This window comes from Castanea sativa, chromosome 7, assembly GCF_040712315.1.
Source record: "Castanea sativa cultivar Marrone di Chiusa Pesio chromosome 7, ASM4071231v1".
NCBI lineage: Eukaryota > Viridiplantae > Streptophyta > Magnoliopsida > Fagales > Fagaceae > Castanea > Castanea sativa.
This window is the reverse complement of record NC_134019.1, coordinates 25,739,487-25,760,721: the sequence shown is the minus strand read 5'-3', so window position 1 is coordinate 25,760,721 and position 21,235 is coordinate 25,739,487. Positions and strand designations below refer to the sequence as shown.

Below are 21,235 nucleotides of genomic sequence, written 5' to 3'. Positions count from 1 at the left end.
TTTGTTAGTTTCGTCCTTTACCTTTGTAAAAGTGAATAAATATGACCCTTCTGTCTTACTAAAAAATGTGGTTTAAATATATATATATATATATATATTACTTTATTAAAAATCTAAGTCAAAACATTCGTGAGCATTGGCAGAGCCAAAGATAATAGTGTAATTTGCATATATTGAACAACAATTTTCTTACTGGCCCCCTCAAATTTAATAATTTGACATCTCAAAATCTTCAATTTAGATCTTTAAACTTTATAATTGGCCCTGAAATTTGTGAACTAGTACAAAACAACCACAAAATTAAATTTGTACAAAAAAAAAAAAACCCAAAACTATTTGTGAACTAGTACAAAACAACCACAAAATTAAATTTGTACAAAAAAAAAAAACCCAAAACTATCTACATTTAGGCCCATTCGTTTCCTGTAGACTCCTCAAATGCTAACAGTAACAGAGCCCTACTTATATAGATTACAAATTACTGTAATACATGGGAAAATAACCACAATATATACATATTTTAAGAGAAAAAAATAAGTTTAAGATCTAAAAGCTATTGCTCAATCTTCTATCCCAAATAATGAAATTTTAGATGTTTAACCCTTAGAAAGGTTCAAAGATTCAAACTTAAATAAATAGATATTGCTTCCTTAGACTGTAATTTTTTATAAATTCAAAATCAATTTTGAGTAAATTTTTTTAAGAATCCTGTTATATTTAGGTTGGCCCTCCCTGGAAAAATCTGGAAAAATTTCCAAGCTCTGCCACTGATCATGAGATGTGTCATTTAATAGAATTTGTAGTTTGATGGTTATTTTATTAATTAAGTTATATAATGTTTAAATGATTTATTTGCATACAAATTTTTTAGCATAAATAGTGTACAGTAGTCGGCCCACTACCAGCAGGCCGATGGGCCACGAGGCTGGTGCCACTCCCATGGTAGGCTTAACCAGCATTGCTAGGGGGGTAGACCCCCGGTTACAGACTTCTCAGGGTTCCACTATGCTTAGAGTTCAGTCTGAGCAACCCTTGACGTCTATTGAGAGTCTTAAAGCCTGAAAACCCTGTTTCCAAGGTGGGACCCACGTATGTCAGGAATAATTCTCAAGGGTTCCACTCGCACTAGAAATGCTAAAGGTAATCATTGCCAGCCCATTGGAGGAATGCTACAAATAGGAGAAACGCAGGAGAGAAAGAGGTTAGACAATGTATAGTAAAGAGCTAGAGAATAGATAGAGAAAACGAGTGAGAAAATTCAAGAGCAAAAGTGTTTAGTTAGCTTGATCAGCAATTCTTGTGGGCCTTAATCTTCATCTTGAGGAACTTCCCATTGTAGGATACCCTTAAACCCACAATAACAAGTAAATTGTGAGCCCAATCACACGGTTGGCCCATTAACAGAGGAACGGGCACACACAATTGGCGCCGTTTATGAGAATCTCCTACTTAGCTGAAGGCTCAGAGGAAATCGATGATAATTGAGTATGGATGATCAAAATTCAGTGAGCGTTGCAGGTAGTGGATCTAGAGGATCTTCCAGGGGCTCGAGTTGAAGGGAAAGGAGACAAAAGAAGGATCAAGACCGATGGTATAAGCGAGATAGCGAGTGGTCAAGCTCAGGGGAGGGATCCTCGCACCTTTACCGATTAGCATCTAATATCCCCAAGCAGGAGCAGCGTTACAAGAGGGATCAAGAGTTGGAACATTTGTGTAGACAGGTTAGAGATTTGGAATTAGAAGTACAGGGTAGGCGTCGCAGGAGAAATCACACTGAATCCCTTGAAGGGTCTGGCAGTACTGGGGAAAGTCAAGGAGAACTATTGCATCAAAGCGGCTCCCGCTGATTAAGAGAGAGGTTTAGGGACTTTGTCAAGCAAAGGTCAGCGTCTCCCAAGTGGTGCAAACGCTACAGTACGGCGATGGACGCCATAAGCCGAGCATTGCGTAGAGTGGCTCAGTCACCGTTTTTTGATGAGATTGAGCGTGCTCAGATGTCGAGACGATTTAGTAGACCGTCGTTCATTTTGTATGACGGGAAGGCCGACCCCGTTGAGCACGTCAACCATTATATCCAGATGATGTCGCTTTACAGCCAAAATTATGCACTTATGTGCAAGGTCTTCCCGTCCAGTTTGAGGCCAACTACTCTAAGATGGTTCAATGGATTAAGGAAATGGTTAATCACAGTTTCAACAAGTTAATCCAAGAATTTGGGGTGCGATTCATGACTTGTAGTCGAGTACCACAGCCCGTGGATGCACTGTTGTCTATGAAGATAGGGGCTGGGAAAACCCTTCGAAGATATGCCAATCACTACTGGGAATTGGACAAAGAGATCAGTGGAGGTAATGAGAAGGTGGTTGCTAGTACCTTTAGACTATGGCTCCCGCATGATTCGAAGTTGAGAGACTCGTTGACTATGAGACCCCCTGAGAATATGCATCAGTTAATGAGGCGAATTAAGGAGTACAAGAGGTTGGAGGATGATCGACAACAAAGTAAAGGCAAAATCCCCACCACTTCACAATATGCAAAGGATTCCCAGTCAAGGGGCTTTTAGTCAAGACCGAGAAAGGAACTAAGAATTCAAGAGCCCAATGTATGGAGCGAGGAGATTAATGTGGCGTTCAATAAGCCCGTCCATACTTCAGGTGACCGAGCAAGATGGGAGGTGATCCGACCAGAAGGAATCAAAACTTGTATTGCACGCATCATCGAGATAAATGGCACGCTACTGAACAATGCTGAGTATTTAAGGATCACTTGGAGCAGTTGGTGAAATCTGGGCATTTAAAGGAATTTGTTGTGGCACCCGAAAGTGGAGCTACCAGGCAGGCACCGAGAGCACAAGGGAACCCATTTCCACCACCTTTGGGAATAATTGAATTTATTCATGCAACTTCAATGGGCACAAGAGTGAGTCGACGTAAGGGGGTGTTAAGTGTAGTCTCGATGGAGAATGCTGAGTGTGATACCCGGCCCGGAAAGAAATTGAAGATGAACAAGGACTGATTGAGTTCAGAGATGAAGATTTGGAAGGGACAACATAGCCGCATGATGACACTTTAGTAGTTATTGCCAGATTAAATGGTTTTATAGTAAAGAGAGTATTGGTAGACTAGGGAAGTGAGGCTGAAGTGATGTACCCCAATCTATTTAAAGGGTTAGGGTTGAAGGCAGAGGATTTGTCTAAGTTAGACACCCCCTGGTGGGGTTTGACAGCAGAATGGTGATCCCAGAAGGGCAAATCTCGTTGCCCTTGAATACGGAAGGAAAAGAGGTGATGGTAAACTTTATTCTGGTAAGTTCTTTTTCACCGTACACGGCGATTTTGGGCAGGCCTTGGATCCACGCTATGGGGGCTGTCCAGTCTACTTTGCATGCCAAGGTGAAGTTTCACACCGACCATGGGATTGCCGAGGTAAGAGGAGATCAACAAGTAGCGAGGCAATATTTGGTAGCGGTTGTTAACCAAGAGATTAAGTAGAAAGAATCTACCGAGCAGGACCACTCATAGCAATTACAGGAGCCCACTGAGGGCAAAGAAGCAGATAATGCCGAAGACCTGGTTAAAGTAAGTATACTTCCATATGAGAATATGATTTTCCAAATAGGGATGAGTATGAAACAAGAAGATTGGGGTGAATCTGTTGCTAACGTTGGCACAGAATTTGGACATTCTTACTTGGAGTCCATATGATGTACTTGGGGTGGGCCCAAAGTTTATTACCCATAAGCTTAAAGTAGATCCTTCATTTCCCCCAAAGAAGCAAAAACCGAGGAGATCGACCAAGCAACACTTTGAAGTCGTGAAGCAAAAGGTTGAAAAGTTAAAACAAGTAGGGGCAATCAATGAGGTTTTTTTTTTTTTTTTTTTTTTTTTTTTTTTTTTTTTTTCGGAATGGTTGTCTAACACTGTGGCGGTTTAAGAAGAAGAATGGTAAATGGAGGGTTTGTGTTGATTTTATTGATTTTAACTGAGCATGTCCTAAGGATCCATTTTTGGTGCCGAAGATTGATCAGCTAATAGATGCTACGTGCGGGCACTCGAGAATGAGTTTTTTAAATGCTTTCCAAGGCTACCATCAAATTGCTTTGGCCGCCGAGGATCAAGAGAAGACATCATTTATATCACTTGAGGCCTATTATTAATACACGGTAATGCTATTTAGCCTTAAAAATGCGGGGGCTATTTATCAAAGGATGATGACCAAAATGTTCAGGGATAAGACTGGAAGCACGGTGGAGGTGTATATAGATGATATGGTTATGAAGAGCCAAGAAAATTAGAGACACATAGATGATTTGACGGAGGAATTTGAAATACTTAGGCGGCATAGGTTACGTCTCAATGTCGACAAGTGCATCTTCGGTGTGGGGGCTGGCGAATTTCTCGGGTATATGATCATTCATCGAGGAATAGAGGTGAACCTCGACCAAATAAGTGTCATAGAGCGGCTCAAGCCGCCAAGCAACCCTAAGGATGTGCAGAAGTTAACCAGAATGATAGTCGTGTTAAATTGATTTGTGTCAAAGTCGGTGGACAGGTGTCGCCCTTTTTATCAGCTGTTGAAGAAGTGGAAGAGATTTCAGTGGACCAAGAAGTGTGAAGAGGCCTTTTTAGACTTGAAGAAATACTTAAAAAGTGCGCTAATATTATCTTGTTAGGATCTAGAGGAAGACTTGTACATGTATTTAGCAGTATCCAAGCATGCCATAAGTGCAGTGTTATTGAAGGATCAAAGGGGAATTTAGAAGCCAATATATTACATCAGTAAAACGTTGGTTGATGCAGAAACTAGGTATTTATCATTGGAGAAGCTTGCATTAATGCTAGTCCATGTTATCAGGAAGTTGCCCCACTATTTTCAAGCTCACATGGTGTATGTATTAACTGAGTATCCTTTGCGATCTTTGCTTAAGAGATTCGACTTCACGGGCCAAAAAGCTAAATGGGGAACCAGACTCGGGTCGTTCGATATACAGTACAAGCCTAGAAGTTCGGTCAAAGGCCAAGTGTTTGCTGACTTTATTGCGGAATTCACTCACTGCCAAGGAGGTCTTAGGGTGGTGTGCAGTGTGGAAGCTCGACCATGGAAGGTGTTTGTAAGCGGTGTGTCCAATGCAAAGGGCGTAGGAATTGGTATCATCATTATATCACCGGAGGGAGTAGGACTAGAACATTCTTTGAGGTTAGGTTTTAGAGCATCAAATAACAAGGCTGAGTATGAGGCATTTCTTGTGGGATTGAGGCCCACACTTAACCTTGAAAGGTACATTCAAAATCTCGACTAGTGGTTAGTTAAGTTAAGGGAAGCTTTGAGGCCAAGGATTCTTCGATGATTGATTATTTGAGGTTAGTGGACTAGATGATGAGCAAATTTCAGAGACTGAAGATAGTTCAAATCACCCAAGGGCTAAATAGACATGGTGGCTTTTTGGAAACATTGGCGTCTTTGTTAGCTAATGAAATACCTCTATTGATCATGGTTAAAGTAGTGCAGGAGCCCAATATTGACCCAAAAGTGGAGGTTTCAGATGTTTTGTCACTCAGGTCTAGCTGGATGGATCCAATTATAGAGTTTCTGGCCGAGGACCATCTACCGAGTGAAAGCAAGGAAGTTGACAAGGTGCACAGGATTACTGCTCGTTTCTGGTTATCCAAGGATCGAAGATTATACTGAAGATCTTTTAGGGGATCTTATCTATTGTACCTATATCATTCCAAGGTTAACGAACTTTTAACTAAACTATATGAAGGGATATGCAGTAACCACGTTGGAGGTCGGTCATTAGCCCATCGGGCAATGACACAGGGATTCTAGTGGCCCAGAAGGCAAAAGGACGCTGCCAAATATGTAAAAAGGTGCAAGCAGTGCCAGAAGCATGCTCCAATCATACATTAGTTGGCAAGAAGCCTAAATCCCATTAATAATCCATGGCCTTTTGCACAATGAGGGCTAGACATCATTGGCATATTTCCCCGTGCGATTGGGAATAGGAGATTTGTTTTAGTAGCCGTTAATTATTTCACTAAGTGGGTTAAAGCTGAAGCATTAGCTAACATCCGAGATGTAGATGTCTAGAAATTTGTTTGGAAGAGTATAGTGACGAGGTTTGGAGTGTTAGAATCCTTAATGTCGGATAATGGTTTGCAGTTTAATAGCAAGGCCTTTCGCAAGTACTGTAGCGACCTCGAAATAAGGAACAAGTATTTAACCCCAGCATATCCTCAGAGCAATGGCCAAGCTGAGGCTACAAACAAAGCAATCGTTAACGGATTGAAGAAAAGGTTAGAAGGAGATAAGGGCAGATGGACCGAGGAGTTACCGAACATGCTATGGGCTTACCGAATGACGCTGCAAAGATCAATAGGAGAAACCCCCTATTCCCTAATGTATGGGGTAGAAGCAGTTATACCTATGAGAATAAGTTTGTTTAGCATGAGGATCTCAGATTTTTCTCCAGCCGAGAATGACAAGTTAATGGCAAAACATCTAGACTCGCTGGAAGAATACCAAGAGATGGCAACTATTCAGCTAACCAAATACCAACAAAAGCTGGCTCAACAGTATGATAAAGGGGTAAGGATAAGAGAATTTCATGCCGGAGACCTGGTGCTACGCAAGGCTGTAGGAAATGCTCAGGATTTCAACGCCGAGAAGCTCGGCTAGAATTGGGAAGGGCCATACAGAGTCACTGCTATAGCCAGGGTTGGAGCATACTATCTAGAAGATATGGAGGAGAAACCACTTCCCCGACCATGGAATATATAGAACTTGAAAAGTATTACCATTAAGTATGTAAAGTTTAGAAGGGCAGTATGTTTAATTACTAAGCTACATGTAGTATTGTATGTGTGTAATATATATAACCTGTGCCGCCCAAGATAGTGTATCACAATATCTAAGGACAGAAGCCTAGCCTCGGTTTGATCCTTTGTCACTGACTAGGTGGAAACCTTATTACGTTTTCTAAGGACAGAAGCCTAGCCTCGGCCTGACCCCGGTCACCGACTAGGTAGAAACCTTATTAATTTTCTAAGGACGGAAACCTAGCATTGGCCTGACCCCGGTCACCGACTAGGTGGAAACCTTACCACAAATTTTCCAATGACCAAAACCTAGCCTCAATCTAACCCCTGTCATTGACTAGGTGGAAATCTTACTCAGTAAACTGATAAAGATAGAAGCCCAGCTTTGGTCTGACGCTGGCAACCAACTAAGAGAAAATCTTATCCTTAAGTTTCTAAGTGCAATGATTTACCCTCGATCATACTCCGGTCACCGACCAGACATGAAGGTTTGTGCTCGAAGAGTTTGAGTTAAGATTCAAATTGTAATTAAGCATGATGAAAATCTATCAAGAATGTTCAAGAGGTACCGAGCATAATAAATAAAGCATGCAAAGTAAAAAGACAATGTGTTAAACCTTCACATAGTATAACTTAAGAAGGTAAGAAAGAAAGAAAAATAAGAATTCGATACACAAAGCAGACAAATATAATTCAAATGTTTAACCAAACCTTGGTGACTACAAATAAAGTTTAGAGGTTACATCGCCAAACCCCGGTGATTTTCTTATAAGAGAGAGAGAGAGAGAGAGAGAGAGAGAATAAAGGACAATAAAAGTGAAAACAAGCATTTGTTAAAGATTAACTCCAGATTCTAAGCAGCAGGGTCTTGGACTTGCTCAAGAGGAGGGAGAGGTGCATCTGTGAAAGTTTGAAGGCTAGGGATTGGAAGAGTAGGTTGAAGAGTTTGATCCTACCCAGCATTGAGGTTACTTGAAATGTCAAGTTCTATAACCTTAGTGTGGGAATCAATCTCTTCAACTAGGGCTCTTACATTCTAGCTTTCTTCTTCTTCAGCACGAGTAAGATCTTGGATGGGAGGAGGTGGTGGCTTAGGATAAGGTATTTATTTAGGATCTTTGAAGGGAGATTCCTCGGGGACACCCAGGGCATTCACTGCAGCCATCCACCTTTTGCCAAACCCCGTATTGCTGCAACTCGAACATGATCGGCTCCCTGGAATTCTCAGCATCGGCGAAGCCAATGTTGTAGAACTTATTCTCCTTCAGTGCTTCCTTCAAGTTGGCTACCTCCTTGTCTCTAGTCGAAACAACATTCTCGACTTCGCCAATCGAATCTCTACTTCCCTTAGTTTAGCCTCCAAATTCGCTACTCGTTGTTCGGCCAATGTGCGGGCTCCCTTAGAATCCATAATTTTTGTTTTTGGTAGCTTCTAGTGCGGCACCCTTCTCCCACATATTGGCCTCCACCACCTCTTGAGCGCTTTCTCTTTCTCGGTTTCCTCTACCGAGCTTCTTAGCCGGTCCTCCATCATATGAGCTAGTTGAGCAGCCTGTTAAAGCAATTGGGAACTCTTAGATTCTAAGTTTAAGACTACAGTAGAAATAATAAACAAGAAAATAACAGAATGAAGAGTAAGAGAAAAAACTTACCGCGATGGTGTGCCACTCAAGCCTGAGTAACACCGCCTCATCGCTCCCGTTCGAGAAGTATTGAACATCACTGCGGTTGTGGAAGGCCTGCCCCATGTTTCGAGCAATCTGACTGCCATACCCCCTAGCCCAGTTCTAGACATTAGACGTCACTGGGAGAGATCGGTTGCCTAGCCTAAACACTTCTGCCATCTTGCTATAGGGGGTGCTAAGGAGGAAGCAATATTTCAACCTAAGCTACAGTAGGTCTCGACCTTGGGATGGGTTCTGAGATGACTAGCGGCTCTATGGTAGGAGCAGGAGGGAATCTGAAGGGCGTATCATCATGATAGTCACTAGGCTCAGATGTGTCTTGAGGCCTCTTACGCCTTCGGGGGGTTGGAGGAGGAGGAGGTGCCTGCTGTTGTGGTTGGCTGCCCTTCGACCAGGAACTAATTAGCCATCATCTTTCTCTTTACAACCATCTCGTCCCCTAAATTCTTGGCCTCGGTTCCTTCTAATAAGGAGTTGACAGATTCAGCTATAACTTACCTCAACTGGCATATGCTTGGCTTGACCATGGAATACTATGTCCGCCAAACCATCTCTGACTGGAAGCAAAGACCCTTCCCTTATTTGGCATGGACCGAGTCGTTGAGCCACTTTGAGTGTTAGCCCTTAGGGTAAGAAGCCTAGGAGCCGGATGTCAAGGTACGATAACAGGGGATTACTTATGGTCAACGCTTGATTGGGGTCTTAGAAGCTCGTATAAGAAGGGGTGCAGCCGAGGATAAGGTGGGAGGCTCTTAGCTGGCCGTCATAGTGGACGAATATCTCTAAATAATAATAACAAAATAATAACAAAATTATATATATATATATATATATATATATATATATATATATATATATATATATATATATATATAATAACAATATCAATAAGTAACAATGGCGAAAATAGGTGGTACCGACCAATATCCCGGGGAGAGGTCAGGCAAGTTAATTCTTCTGCAAGCCAATTGCCACATACTCGCACAAACTCCCCTACCAAGCTCTTGTTGGAGTTGAGGAGGCACGATATCAGCTGGACCATGGTATCCCTGACTTTGAGGTAATACCCAGACCTTTCATTGCCGCACAGGTTGTACAAGAAATTGATATCATGTTGGTCTAGGTGTAACCTGTATAGATTGTTTAGCTAGCTCATATAGCTCAGCACTTCGTAAAAGTTAGGTGGAGGTTGGTTGGGGCAGAGACCATAAAATCTAAGGGTCATAAGTATTAGGGGATCTACAGGAAATCTCACCCCACCCTTAAGAATAGCCATCAAGGGAAAGAACACCACTTGAGGTCGTCTGTCATTCTTTATACTACCCTCGTGGCAGTAAGCCGCATCTACGTCTAGAGGAATGTTAAACCTAGTCCTAAAATTGGCTAAAACGGTTTCTATCCAACCCTTTTTAAGTACAAAATAAGAGGGGAACTTAAAGAAATAAAGGAAGGGACGGAGGAACTTATAGTAGATGCGCTAAGAGGGATGGTCTTCGGAAAGAGTAAGATGCTCAGCAACTACAAGTAATATGAATGAAAAAGAGAGTAAAAAGTGAATAATGAAGGAGGAAGTCTCAATTTATAGGGAGGAGGACTAAAGGAGCATTAATGGGCTTTAGGAGGGAACCCTATTAATTATATTTTTTGAAACCATCACACGCGTGGCCTCGATACGTGTACCTTCAAATAATAACAACCATCGAATTAAGACAGTTTGCTGATTTGCGTGTCAGAAATGAAAGCTGTCTTGTCCACATTTAATGCGTGACGATAAGACTACCCGAGAAATAACCGGCAATTTAATGAGAGTCCTTGATTCCATCTCGAGGGGTAGGATGGAATTAAGGAAGGGCTAGCATACAATAGTCGGCCTGCCACCAGCAGGCCCATAGGCCACGAGCCTAGTGCCACTCCCATGGTGGGCCTGACCAGTATAGCTCAGGGAGTAAGCCCCCAGTTATAGACTTCTAAAGGTTCCACTATGCTCAGATTCAGTCCATGGAACACTTCGGTAGTGCCTTCGGAGATACCACCATCGAGTAACCCTTGACGTCTATTGAGAGTCCCAAAGCCTGAAACCCTTATTTCCAAGGTAGGATCCATGTATGTCAGGAATAATCCTCAAGGGTCCCACCCGCACAAGAAATGCTAAAGGTAATCATTGCCAGCCCACTGAATGTTAAAAATAGGAGAAACGCTGGAGAGAAAGAGGTTAGACATTGTATAATAGAGAGCTAGAGAATAGAGAGAGAAAATGAGTGAGAAAATTAAGGAGTAAAAGTGTTTGGTCAGATTGATCAGCAATCCTTGTGGGCCCTAATATTCATCCTGAGGAACTTCCCATTGTAGATACCCTTAAACCCATAATAACAAGTATATTGTGAGCTCAATCACACTGTTGGCCCATTAACCAAGGAGCGAGCACGCACAAATACTAAATGAAGGACTAAATTGACAAACTCCTGCTCAATATAGCAGACCGACTTTGCTTCCTAGCATATGCCACAACAGACTTGGTGGGAAGAAGCAACCGAGGGTTGGTAGAAATGACTGCATGGAAACCGTCATGAGGAATGAGAGAAAACCCACAGTTGCCCAACAACTCCTACTCAAATGAAATCATCACGGCTTGCCAGTACTCGTGCATGGCTGCAATGCAAATACCTTCCCTCTGTGAGCCTGAAATGGTGGCTGTTGTAATGTGACGAAGGCCGCATGACGAGCCGCATCAGAAGCCTTGGAAAAAGCCCCAACCTAATGTGACAACTTTGCATTGCCACTCATTCCCTTCCGCAACTCGGCCTTCATGGCCTCCTTCTCCGGGGAAAGCTCTAAAGCACCGAGGTCAACATCACCAAGAATGGGCAAAAATAGTTGGTTTGCCACATCTTCCAAGGTCACAGTTATCTTGTCGAAGAAAGAAAGAAGGTGTGAGTAGTGGTACACTACCGGCGGACCAAATGGCAAAGATTGAACAAGTCCCTATAGTTGGATAAGCAACGTGACGAGACAATGGCCTTCAACACATCGACCCGCTGTAATGCCGTCATGAAACTCTTGTTAGACAACTCCTTGTCTACCCATTCTTTCTGACCCAAAGAAGTACCCAACCCAAATTCAAAGAGAATGGGCACGGGGAGTGAAGTACCTTGGCGTAAGAAGAGATCGGGGATCAAAGAAGCCAAAGCAGCCCAAGTAGGGGTGTCCAAGAAGACCCGCCACCCGCCCAACCCGACCAAAAAACCGGCCGATCCGACACTGGCGACGGTCGGCAGCGGGTCTTCGCCCATAAAACCCGATACCGGCGGGTCGGTTGACAGGTTTAAGCATGAAAACCCGATGTTCAACTGACCCGACCAGAAAACGCAGTGAAATGTCAGTTTTCCGCCGATTGGAGAGGTTAGCCGGCCTTATTTTGTCCGATCTGTTGAGATTCGCCGAGATATCGTCGCAATCTCGCCCGATCTCGCCCTATTTCTTCGCGATCTCTTCGCCTTACACTGATATCGTCGGACTCTTCGAGATCCGGCCTGATCTCATTGAGATCTGCTGAGTTCTCTTCAAGATCCGATCAAATCTCGTTGAGATCCGGTCAGATCTTGCAAAAACCATAGATTTTGGCAAAATTCGGCGACGATATCTGCAAAATCTGGCGAGATTCACACTGTTCGAACCCTCCTGATACCTGACCGGAAACTGATGACCTCCGACCACCCGAATCGCTACCTCCGGTGGGTCGGCGGCAGGTCTAGATTTAAAAAATCCGAAGTGATCGGGTCGGTTCTGGGTTAGGCACAAACCCGACCCGGACCGACCCGTGGACAGCCCTAGGCCCAAGGGACCTTTGTGTTGTGACGACAATTGGAGAGCCATACGCGACTCGATGGCGAAGGTAAGTACTCATCGAACACCTTCGGGAAATGGGCATGAGTATCATACCAAGGATTGATGAGAGGAGCGCATTCATTATTTGGGTTGCGGCGTCCTTCTTCCTCATTGGAGCGCTCCAATTCGGAGTGAGGAGCGTCTTTGCCTATGTTTTTGGTGGCAGGATCATCAAAGGTAACTTCTTTTCCTTTGCGGCAGGAAGAACCTTCGCCTTTCACCAATAACATGGTATAATGATTGATTGGAATGGATGGGTGAAAGTATTTGAGGGTGAAGACGCGGTGAAGAAAGGGAAAATAAAAAGATGTTTTGTGTTAATGATGTGAAAAGAATCTGCTTAAGTACTAATGACATTAATGTTGACACGAAAGGATGCAACAGATCATCCATCAAATAAGGCACGATATTAATGAAGCAGAAGCTGTGTTTCAGAATAACTGCTAAATTGGGAAATTCAAAGAGACAACACTGTTCACGGCAAGAAAGAAAAATAAAGAGGGGCCCATTGTTTGAAAAAGCCCGCGAAGAAAAAAAAAGGAAGAAGAAACGACAGAGAGAAAAGAAAAGGAAGAATCTTTTTTTCCACATATGAATCGCAAGAGCATTTCATATGCTCAGGGGGCTTAATGTTGATGCCTACTTTGGCAAGGAGGCTCAATAACAGGAAGAAGCCCAACAATATGAGAGAAATGGAGTTAGTAAATTGAGAAGAAAACCATTAAGCCCGAGTGGCAGATATAATAGATCATAGGCCTAAAGAATAGCAAAATGGCCTTAAAGAAAGCAAGTGGGCCTAAAGGAGCCCAGAGAAAGAAGTGGTAAACTCATGGGCATTATGAGAAATAGAAAGTAAGCAAGAATGGGCCAAAGAGGCTCAAAGTAAAGAATTAAGTAAACCCCGAAGGTAAAGGACATGGTAATTTGGGCCAGGGAAGCCCAAAAGATTTAGCAAAAGCCTATGGGAATGAAGAATCAGAATGGGTCGAAGATGTCTAAGGAAATGAAATGGGCCGAGGATGTCTAAAAGAATGAAATGGGCCAAGGAAGCCCGGAAACGATGAAACGGGACAAGGGAGCCCAAAATAGCATGAGTATTAGCCCAATGATGATGCTGGGCTACTGGAATTGAGCAAAAAGAAAGTATACAGCAAGTCCAAAAGAGGCCCAACAAGCACGAGTAAAATAATAGCATGATAGGAATAATAGAATGGCACGATAGAAGTGTTAACCGACTTGCAAAAAGGGTAGGGAATGGATTAGAGAAGGAAAAGCCCACAATCAAGCAAGGCCCAGCCCAAGAAAGAAGTAAGACATAAATAATGAAAGCTTAGAGACTCACTCACGCCATAAGAGATCAAGAATGAGCAGCAAAATGTGCAGACGAGCCTTCGAGTCATGACAAATGCATGAACAACAGATAAGCCATGGACACACATGGAAGTGGAACACGCACAAGGCTCAAGTACCACCAACTTGAGCCCAACCAATACAAGAGTGGTGAGCCATGGGTCAGAGGTAAGAGAGGGTATGGTTTGGTGATGGGGAGAAGGAGAAAGCCTATTCTAGGGTTCTTGCTCAAACTTTATTGGGAGAAATATTCTGCTGGGATGACATACCACCCAAAAGAGGGAAAAATGAGTTTAACTCACTAGGTACATGCCATGAGGGATAGTGAGAGAGAATGTCCACCCTTATCCAAATGGGAATGCCATGGTGAGCGAACAAAAAAAATAAGACTCTTTGTCTGGAATGGGATACGGCACGGCCAACACAGGTAAGTGGTGATGGCTAGGCAGCCGATAGACCGGTGGGTGGTCTGGGAAGGACACCTACACCAGGACAAAAGTGGTTAAGGGGTAAAATAGTAAAAACCCAGTCACGGTAGGCAGTATAAAAAGGGCTTCAGTTGTGCATAGTAAAAAAAAAAAAATACAAGAAGAGGAGATAACAACATAACCAGAGAACAATTGAACAAGATAGTAGAACACTTAGAAAGGAAAAAAAAAAAAAGGAGTTAGAGAGAAAAATAGAGAGAGAGTAAGCAAGAGTGTGATAGTGGCCATGCACCAATTGGCTATTCCATTCTCTCCCTCTAAAAGCCTACCCTCCAGTAAGAATTAAAAGATTTGAGGATAAGCCATTTAGGCTTATTCTCTCAAAGTGGATAATTTCCGTGGCATGATCTTCTTGTGAGATTGTCCACATTGAAGAGTGGTTCCCTTCCTAGACTTAACTCCGTGGGAAAATCAAGCATAGCAGACTAACCATTCTTCTCTTAATTTTATTGATTAAGCATTAGTGTGTTTTCCTTTTTTTATTGTTATCATCTTATTTATGTTGCATTTATATTACTACATTGCTTCTTCCTTTATTAAGCTCATCACTTAGTATTTTCTGTTTTCTAGCTGATAGAGAGCATATTCCTTTTGTCGTTGCTATACTACACCTGCCTGTTATAACCCTTTTATAACAGTTTTCTCTGTCATGGGCATGTGACCAAGGTTTTAGTAAAGGAGCTCTAGTTTGTGCACAAACTGGCTTGGGGTGTGTTGCAGTCAAGCTGGTCCTGACTTTCCTATCTAGAACCATTGGGTCATAGCGTGACAAGAGGCAGCCCAGCTTGCAATTGCAAAAAAGGCCCACCACAATAATTATTTTATTTTATTTTTGAATGAGATAGAGAGAATGAAGTTTGGGGGGAGAAGACACATAAACAACTGAAAGATGAGAAGATAAAATATAATTAAAAAAAGATTATTTTAGTAAAATAAAGAATGGATAGAGAGATCGATGGAGTGTGGATTGATAAGTGAATAGGTAAAATAGAAAAAATGTTTTTTCCCTCAAATTTGGGTGAAGATATTAAGAGATTACTAGAAGTGCTGCACTATATATATATATATAGTTACAATAGGAGAGGGGATATGAGCTTCGAATGTCTCCATTAAAAATGGCAAGAGGTGCTAACTAGTCGAGTTACAAGACTCTTGGTAGTTTATATTCAAGAATTTATGTGCTGTTTTGATTTTTAATGTTAAATAGGAATTACAACATTCATAAACTCTCTGAAAACTATAAACCCTCAAATATATATATATATATATATATATTATGGATAAGATAAGCCCTCATAATCTTTAGCTCTCACAAGACAAACTTTGCCCCTAACGACAAATACAACAAAGTCACAGCTCAACTCTTTTTATAAGGAGTGACATACCTCCTTACTTCTTTTCATTTCAATGTGAAACTTAACTCTTTTAATAGAATTAGATCATCTCCTTATTATTACTCCTCCCGTTCCAGTTTGTTTGTCTTTTATTCCATTTTGGGATGTCCCAAAATATTATCATATTTCTAAAAATAGAAGTTATTAATTTAATAATATTCCTATTATACCCCTACTTTATTTTTAAAACTATTTAAAAAGAAAACTAACAAATATTTTTTAAAAATCAATGTAATTGGGGCACCTTTTCAGTTGCCTCATTAAGAATAACTCTTTTAAAAAAAAAAAAAAAAACTAATAAATTTATTTAAGGGTAGTTTTGTAAACTTATACATTTTTAAAAGGCAGACGATACAATAAATGATTTTTCCTTAAAAGGTTTGACTTTTCAAATAGGACAAACAAATTGAGACGGAAGTAGTAATTTTTTAACCAATGTGAGTTTTTAAAAACAATAAAGAATTATTAAATTTCTCCTACATGAGCCTGACTCAACATAACACTAAAAGTTCTGCATTGACCAATGATGTCTCGTTGGCCTAAATTGAATTTCTTTTCTATAAACAAGTTCCTAGTAAAATGAATGAGTATTTTTGCATGTTCTAAATTTAAGCATTTTACCGTACGAGAATTCTCATCAAGAGTTTTAAAAATTTTATCAACTTTATAGCATTTAACACGCTACTTTACAATAAGCCTAAGGGGAGAAAGAGAGGAAAAATAAAAAATAATAAAAAATGAGCAGCAACTTGCTATAGTAGGGTGTTAGTAATAACATCTTACTGTAGCAAGGTACTAAAAAATTTATAATTTAGCATCATTGATGTAGAGGCTTTTTTAGCGGTTTTGTTGCTAAAAATAGCTTTTAGTATTTATCCCACCTTTAATGAGAATATTCATGCCAAAAATAACATTTTCAATCACATTCAACATTTGGGATAATCTTTTTTTTTAGAATTAATTATAACATGCTGCTAATTCCGCAGCTCGAACATTTTTCCCCCCTAGACCCCCAAGCATTTTGTGCATGGGGAGGGGCCAATTCAGCTACAAGGCCTTCGGAACAAAAAGGATAATCTTAAATATTTTATTAATTTCTTGATTGGCATTTGGCAATGACTCATTCACGTCACTCAGAGCTTAGTTTTGTACAAGAGCATATAGTTCATGGTCCACAACTTTCAACTTTTATATTTATATTTTTTGTCTTTTACATTAAGAATTAATCCACCATCCAATGCCTCTTCAGGTTCTCCTTCCTGTTCTCAGAGACATTATTTTGTTTTATATAAACTGTGATTTGTTTTATTGCTTAACTAAGAGAAATCACAACTTTTGTATGACAAAGTTTGCGTCCCTTCGGGGATATCCAATAAAATTGGAATGATATGACAAGGTTTGTGAAAAACGTGTAATAGTTTGCGACAAAACTATAGCCATACAATGAGTCAATGAGGTCAATAGCGTATTGCTCTCAAGTCTCAAGTGTCAACATTATGAAATTGTAATTTTATAAATATCATGGGAAGTGTTAAAACTTAAAAGCAGAACAGGAAATTATGCATTTTGCGAAAAAGTTAGTACAAAAAGGACAAAACTTAGGTACAATATTTAGATGTTCTTTAAGTTCTACTCTTAAAATTTTATATAATTTTTTTTTCTTATAAGATGGAAGTATATTTTTAGTTAAGTATAGCTATATGACTGAATATTAAGAGAATACCTGAGCATTGCCTTCATTTTATTCTTATTGTATCAAAAAAAATATTCAAAGAGATTTTTAATTATTTTGTGCGATTTTTTCCTATTAAAATTATCTCTATTTAGCCTACTAAAAAAAAGTTTCAAATTTTTGAAGAAATAAATAAAAATTAAATGGGTCAATTTGATTCCTTTAATTAGGAGTGTTCATTGATAAGTGATACCTGACCCACTGTGTCTGTGGGTGAAGTTTTTTAAAATTTTGAATTTTCAAATGAGTTTTGAATTTTAAAAAATTTTACCCGTAAATCCTTACGATGGTTTTATCCTCAATCTAAGCCAGAGCCATGCTTTCAAGTGTTACAAATATACAAAGGTCTAGAGAGATGAAGATAATTGAAGCAATTGAGATTACCATCTCTAACGTATTCACGCAGCAAAGTACATGCCCAGCTTTCTGAAATTGCTCCTTGCCCAGCAGGAATTTGTTTGTTTTAAAGTGAGCAAAAACTTTTATAGCTCTTAGCAGAAAATTTGTTCAAAATTAAGTAAAGAACAGTATTTTTTTTTACTAGCTCTAATGATCACTCATCCGTTTCTATGTATTTTTTGGAAGTTAATTAAAAAATTGTTTTAAGTTTTTAATAGGTTTTTTTTTTATTCCATTTAGCGTTGTGCCCAACATGGGGAAATGTTCTGCCAAACACGCTGTAAAAGGAAAAAATGACAGTGGGTTTCAAGTATTACAAATACACGAGATGTAGAGAGCACGTGTTACTTAGAGAGCTTGGCTGATTGTGTACAGACTGCTATCTCAGTAGAAAGAAAAATGAGAACGTTTGGATGTTTTGGGGGCTTTCTTGAAGCCCAATATCAAACTGTTGCCAACGTTAAGCTTCACATCAAACCAAATTTACTCATGAACAAAACAATTTACTTGGAACTTACCTGGATTTTTAAACAAACCACTTTAAATAAACACAGTTCCTTTACAAACCAAAAAACTATTATAATAAGTATGACAGAAAAAGAGAATCACACTTGGGAGGTGTGTTGCTTTTGAAACCTACTTCAAAAATGTGCAAGTATGTGTGCTTAGAAATAAAATAAGACTAGAGTTCAAGCAATTATCCAAATGATGCCAACTCCTTGCCCTCACGAAACCTTAAAGGCAAAGATTCCTCTCTCCAGCCACCCATATGTCTCCAAAAGATAACCACATCACCAAATCCAACCCATAAAGAGCTATTCAAAATTTAAAACAAACCTAGCTAATAGTTTACTAATATTCCACATGTTCTAGCTGTCAAAAGCATATTCCAAAATGACATTTTGAATTGTATCGCATTTACATCAGAAGAAGTGACAGAAATTCAAATGAAACACACGACACGAAACATATAGGTGATAACGAAATGTTCACTTAGCACACAAAAGGTTCATATTATTGAAAATGATAAACAGTCAGAAACGAAAAATAATGATACTCCTAGACAATCGAAGAAAGACCAAGTATTTGACAAATAGATTGGGAATCGAATTTCTCTGCGCGACATGATTGTTCTTGCTTCAATCCATTTGCTGCAATATTGTCCCTCATCAGAAGCAGGCATCCAAGAGACAGCAACAGCACAAAGCAGCTAAACTGAAGCAAATTAACAGCCAAATCAGGGGAATGCCATCATAACTAGTTCTAGTACTACTTCATATATGCAAATTAATTACCTAGCAATAACTAAAACACATTGACCAAATAAGCAATAATTGAGTCTTGTTCATTATCATGAGTGTGCGTGCTAATGACACAGGTTATGTAAGCAACAACAATAAATACTACAACTCAATTAGTAGTTGTAGTGCCTATTTTACAAGAAAGAAAAACACATTTGTCAATAGACTCAATAATAATTCATTAATTTGCAGCAAGCATAAATTAACACTGTGATTGTGTGTTTTTCTTGATACGCATAGTTTTGACTTTCTACTCCATAGAAAACACCATTTTTAATAGAAATATTAATTACGTCTTAACCTGCTCTCTCTCTCTCTCTATCTCTCAGGACTTTCCTTAATAATAAATAAATAAAAAGCAAGGCAGGCGAACCTAACCAGTGGCCAACTTTTAACAATGCCAATTAGTTAAACATATAGTAGCCCCACACGACACACACAAAAGGTGTTTTCAACTTTTTCTTTGTTCTTTTTTTTTTTTTTTTTTTTAAGTTCGAAATTAGAATCAAATTTGTATTCCTACTAAGAAAGAAAAGCAATCCTACCATAGCAATAGCATAGTTATTTTTTTTAGATCTAGAAGACAAAAATTCAAATTTAACTCTGAAAACTTGAATTTTTCTTTTTAATTTAGAAATAAAGTAATCCAAAATATCTTTCTTTAGACCGATCTTCAAAAATAACCTGTGTCACCGACAGAAGATATCAATCATGTGATTCTAGAAACATAAGTACAAACTCTTTTTTTTTTTTTTTTTTTTTCCTTACAAATTAAAGTTCTGAAAAAAAAATCAATAAATCGAAAAATATCAGACTGGCTCGATTCCCCAAAAAATAGAAAACCTAACCGCCAAATCATGTGACAAGACAAGACCACGTGCGGCGGCGGGCGGGGCGAGTTGACTCATTCTAAGCCCCAAAACCCGATCCGGATCTGAGTCAACGAAAAGGAAAGAAAAGATAATCCCAGAAAAAAGCGTGATTGATACATACCAGCCTTCCATGCAGCCAACACTGCTACTCTGTTGTTGAGGAGGAGGCTGTTGATACTGAGGAGCATAGGCTGGAGGCGGAGGATATCCTTGTTGGGGATATCCCTGTTGTGGTGGATATCCCTGTGGTGGATATCCCGGTGGTGGATAAGCGTCCTTGGGATATCCCTCTGGTGGATAACCTTCAAAATTCAATAGATCCACAAAATCAGATCCAAATTAAAAAAAAAAAAAAAAAAACCAAACAACCAAACAATCAAACCAACCAACCTTGTGGGGGAGGAACACCAACGGGGGGTTGTTGCTGATTGTAATAACTCATTCTTTGCTTTTGTTGCTGTTGCTTCAACAAGTTTCTGAGTATTAGTTTTGGTATGTGGGTGGGTGGCTGGGTTTTCTTTGTTTTTTATATATGGTTTGTTTGTTGGGAGAGAAATTTGAAGTGTGGGTTGTGAATTGTGATGAGAAAAAAAGGAGTTGGAACCGAGGTAGGTTTGTCTAGTACTTTTGGTGTTTGTTTTTATATTTTATAGCTAAAACTATTTCTGAATTCTGATAGATAATAATTGTTGGTTGGACACGTTAATAAAGATGTGGTATTATGATCCTCAAAAAAAAAAAAGTGGTATTATTAGGTATATGTTGATGATGAGGTGGCATGATCAAGGACTGCGATTGATTGTATTGAACCGAAATGTGCGGTGCTATTTCGCAAAAACTCGTTGACACCGTGTCGATTACGCGTAGAAATGCAGAGTACGGAAAAATCAAAAGGACTACCACCAACACTTTTTTTGAGTCCTGTCAGATTAATATATTTAGCATTTTATTAAAATTAAAAGTACATCAAAAAAAGAAAAAAGAAAAGAAAAGAAGAAGTGGTATTATTAGGTATATGTTTATGTTTTTTATTATATATATAATTTTTATTTTGAGAATATAATTTATAAATGGATAAATAAATTTGAAAATCAATAGGAAAGTGACCCTATTTTTTAGGTAATGTTTTAGTGGAAGTTAGGGTTTTATTTTTACCAAATTGTCCTTTAGTTTTGTTTCTACTTAAACATAAGAATGTAATGGTATTTTAGAACAAAAACAATCTAGATTGTCCTTTAGTTTTGTTTTTGGATAAACGTGAGGTGTTTTAACTTAAAAAAAAAAAAAACAATAAACGTATAGTTACTTTGAG

The 21,235-nt window shown here is 39.5% G+C and overlaps 1 protein-coding gene across 1 annotated transcript; it reads right to left on the bottom strand.

The window, feature by feature from the left end:
- Positions 1–18,575: 18,575 nt before the first annotated feature.
- LOC142643289 (protein CYSTEINE-RICH TRANSMEMBRANE MODULE 13-like) lies at positions 18,576–20,630 on the bottom strand. The gene is made up of 3 exons (XM_075817839.1): positions 20,314–20,630; positions 20,045–20,225; positions 18,576–18,965 (listed from the first exon to the last, which is right to left on the bottom strand). The coding sequence occupies exons 1-3, from the start codon at positions 20,363–20,365 to the stop codon at positions 18,920–18,922; spliced, it is 279 nt and encodes a 92-aa protein (XP_075673954.1). The 5' UTR covers positions 20,366–20,630; the 3' UTR covers positions 18,576–18,919.
- Between the last annotated feature and the right edge of the window lie 605 nt (positions 20,631–21,235).

Bases quoted from the DNA above. Each gene is read 5' to 3' on its own strand.
- LOC142643289 (XM_075817839.1), bottom strand. From the start codon at position 20,365: ATGAGTTATTACAATCAGCAACAACCCCCCGTTGGTGTTCCTCCCCCA. The intron at 20,226-20,313 runs GTTGGTTGGTTT...TGAATTTTGAAG, and splicing joins TGGTGTTCCTCCCCCACAAG to GTTATCCACCAGAGGGATAT. The intron at 18,966-20,044 runs GTATGTATCAAT...AATTTGCTTCAG, and splicing joins GTTGGCTGCATGGAAGGCTG to TTTAGCTGCTTTGTGCTGTT.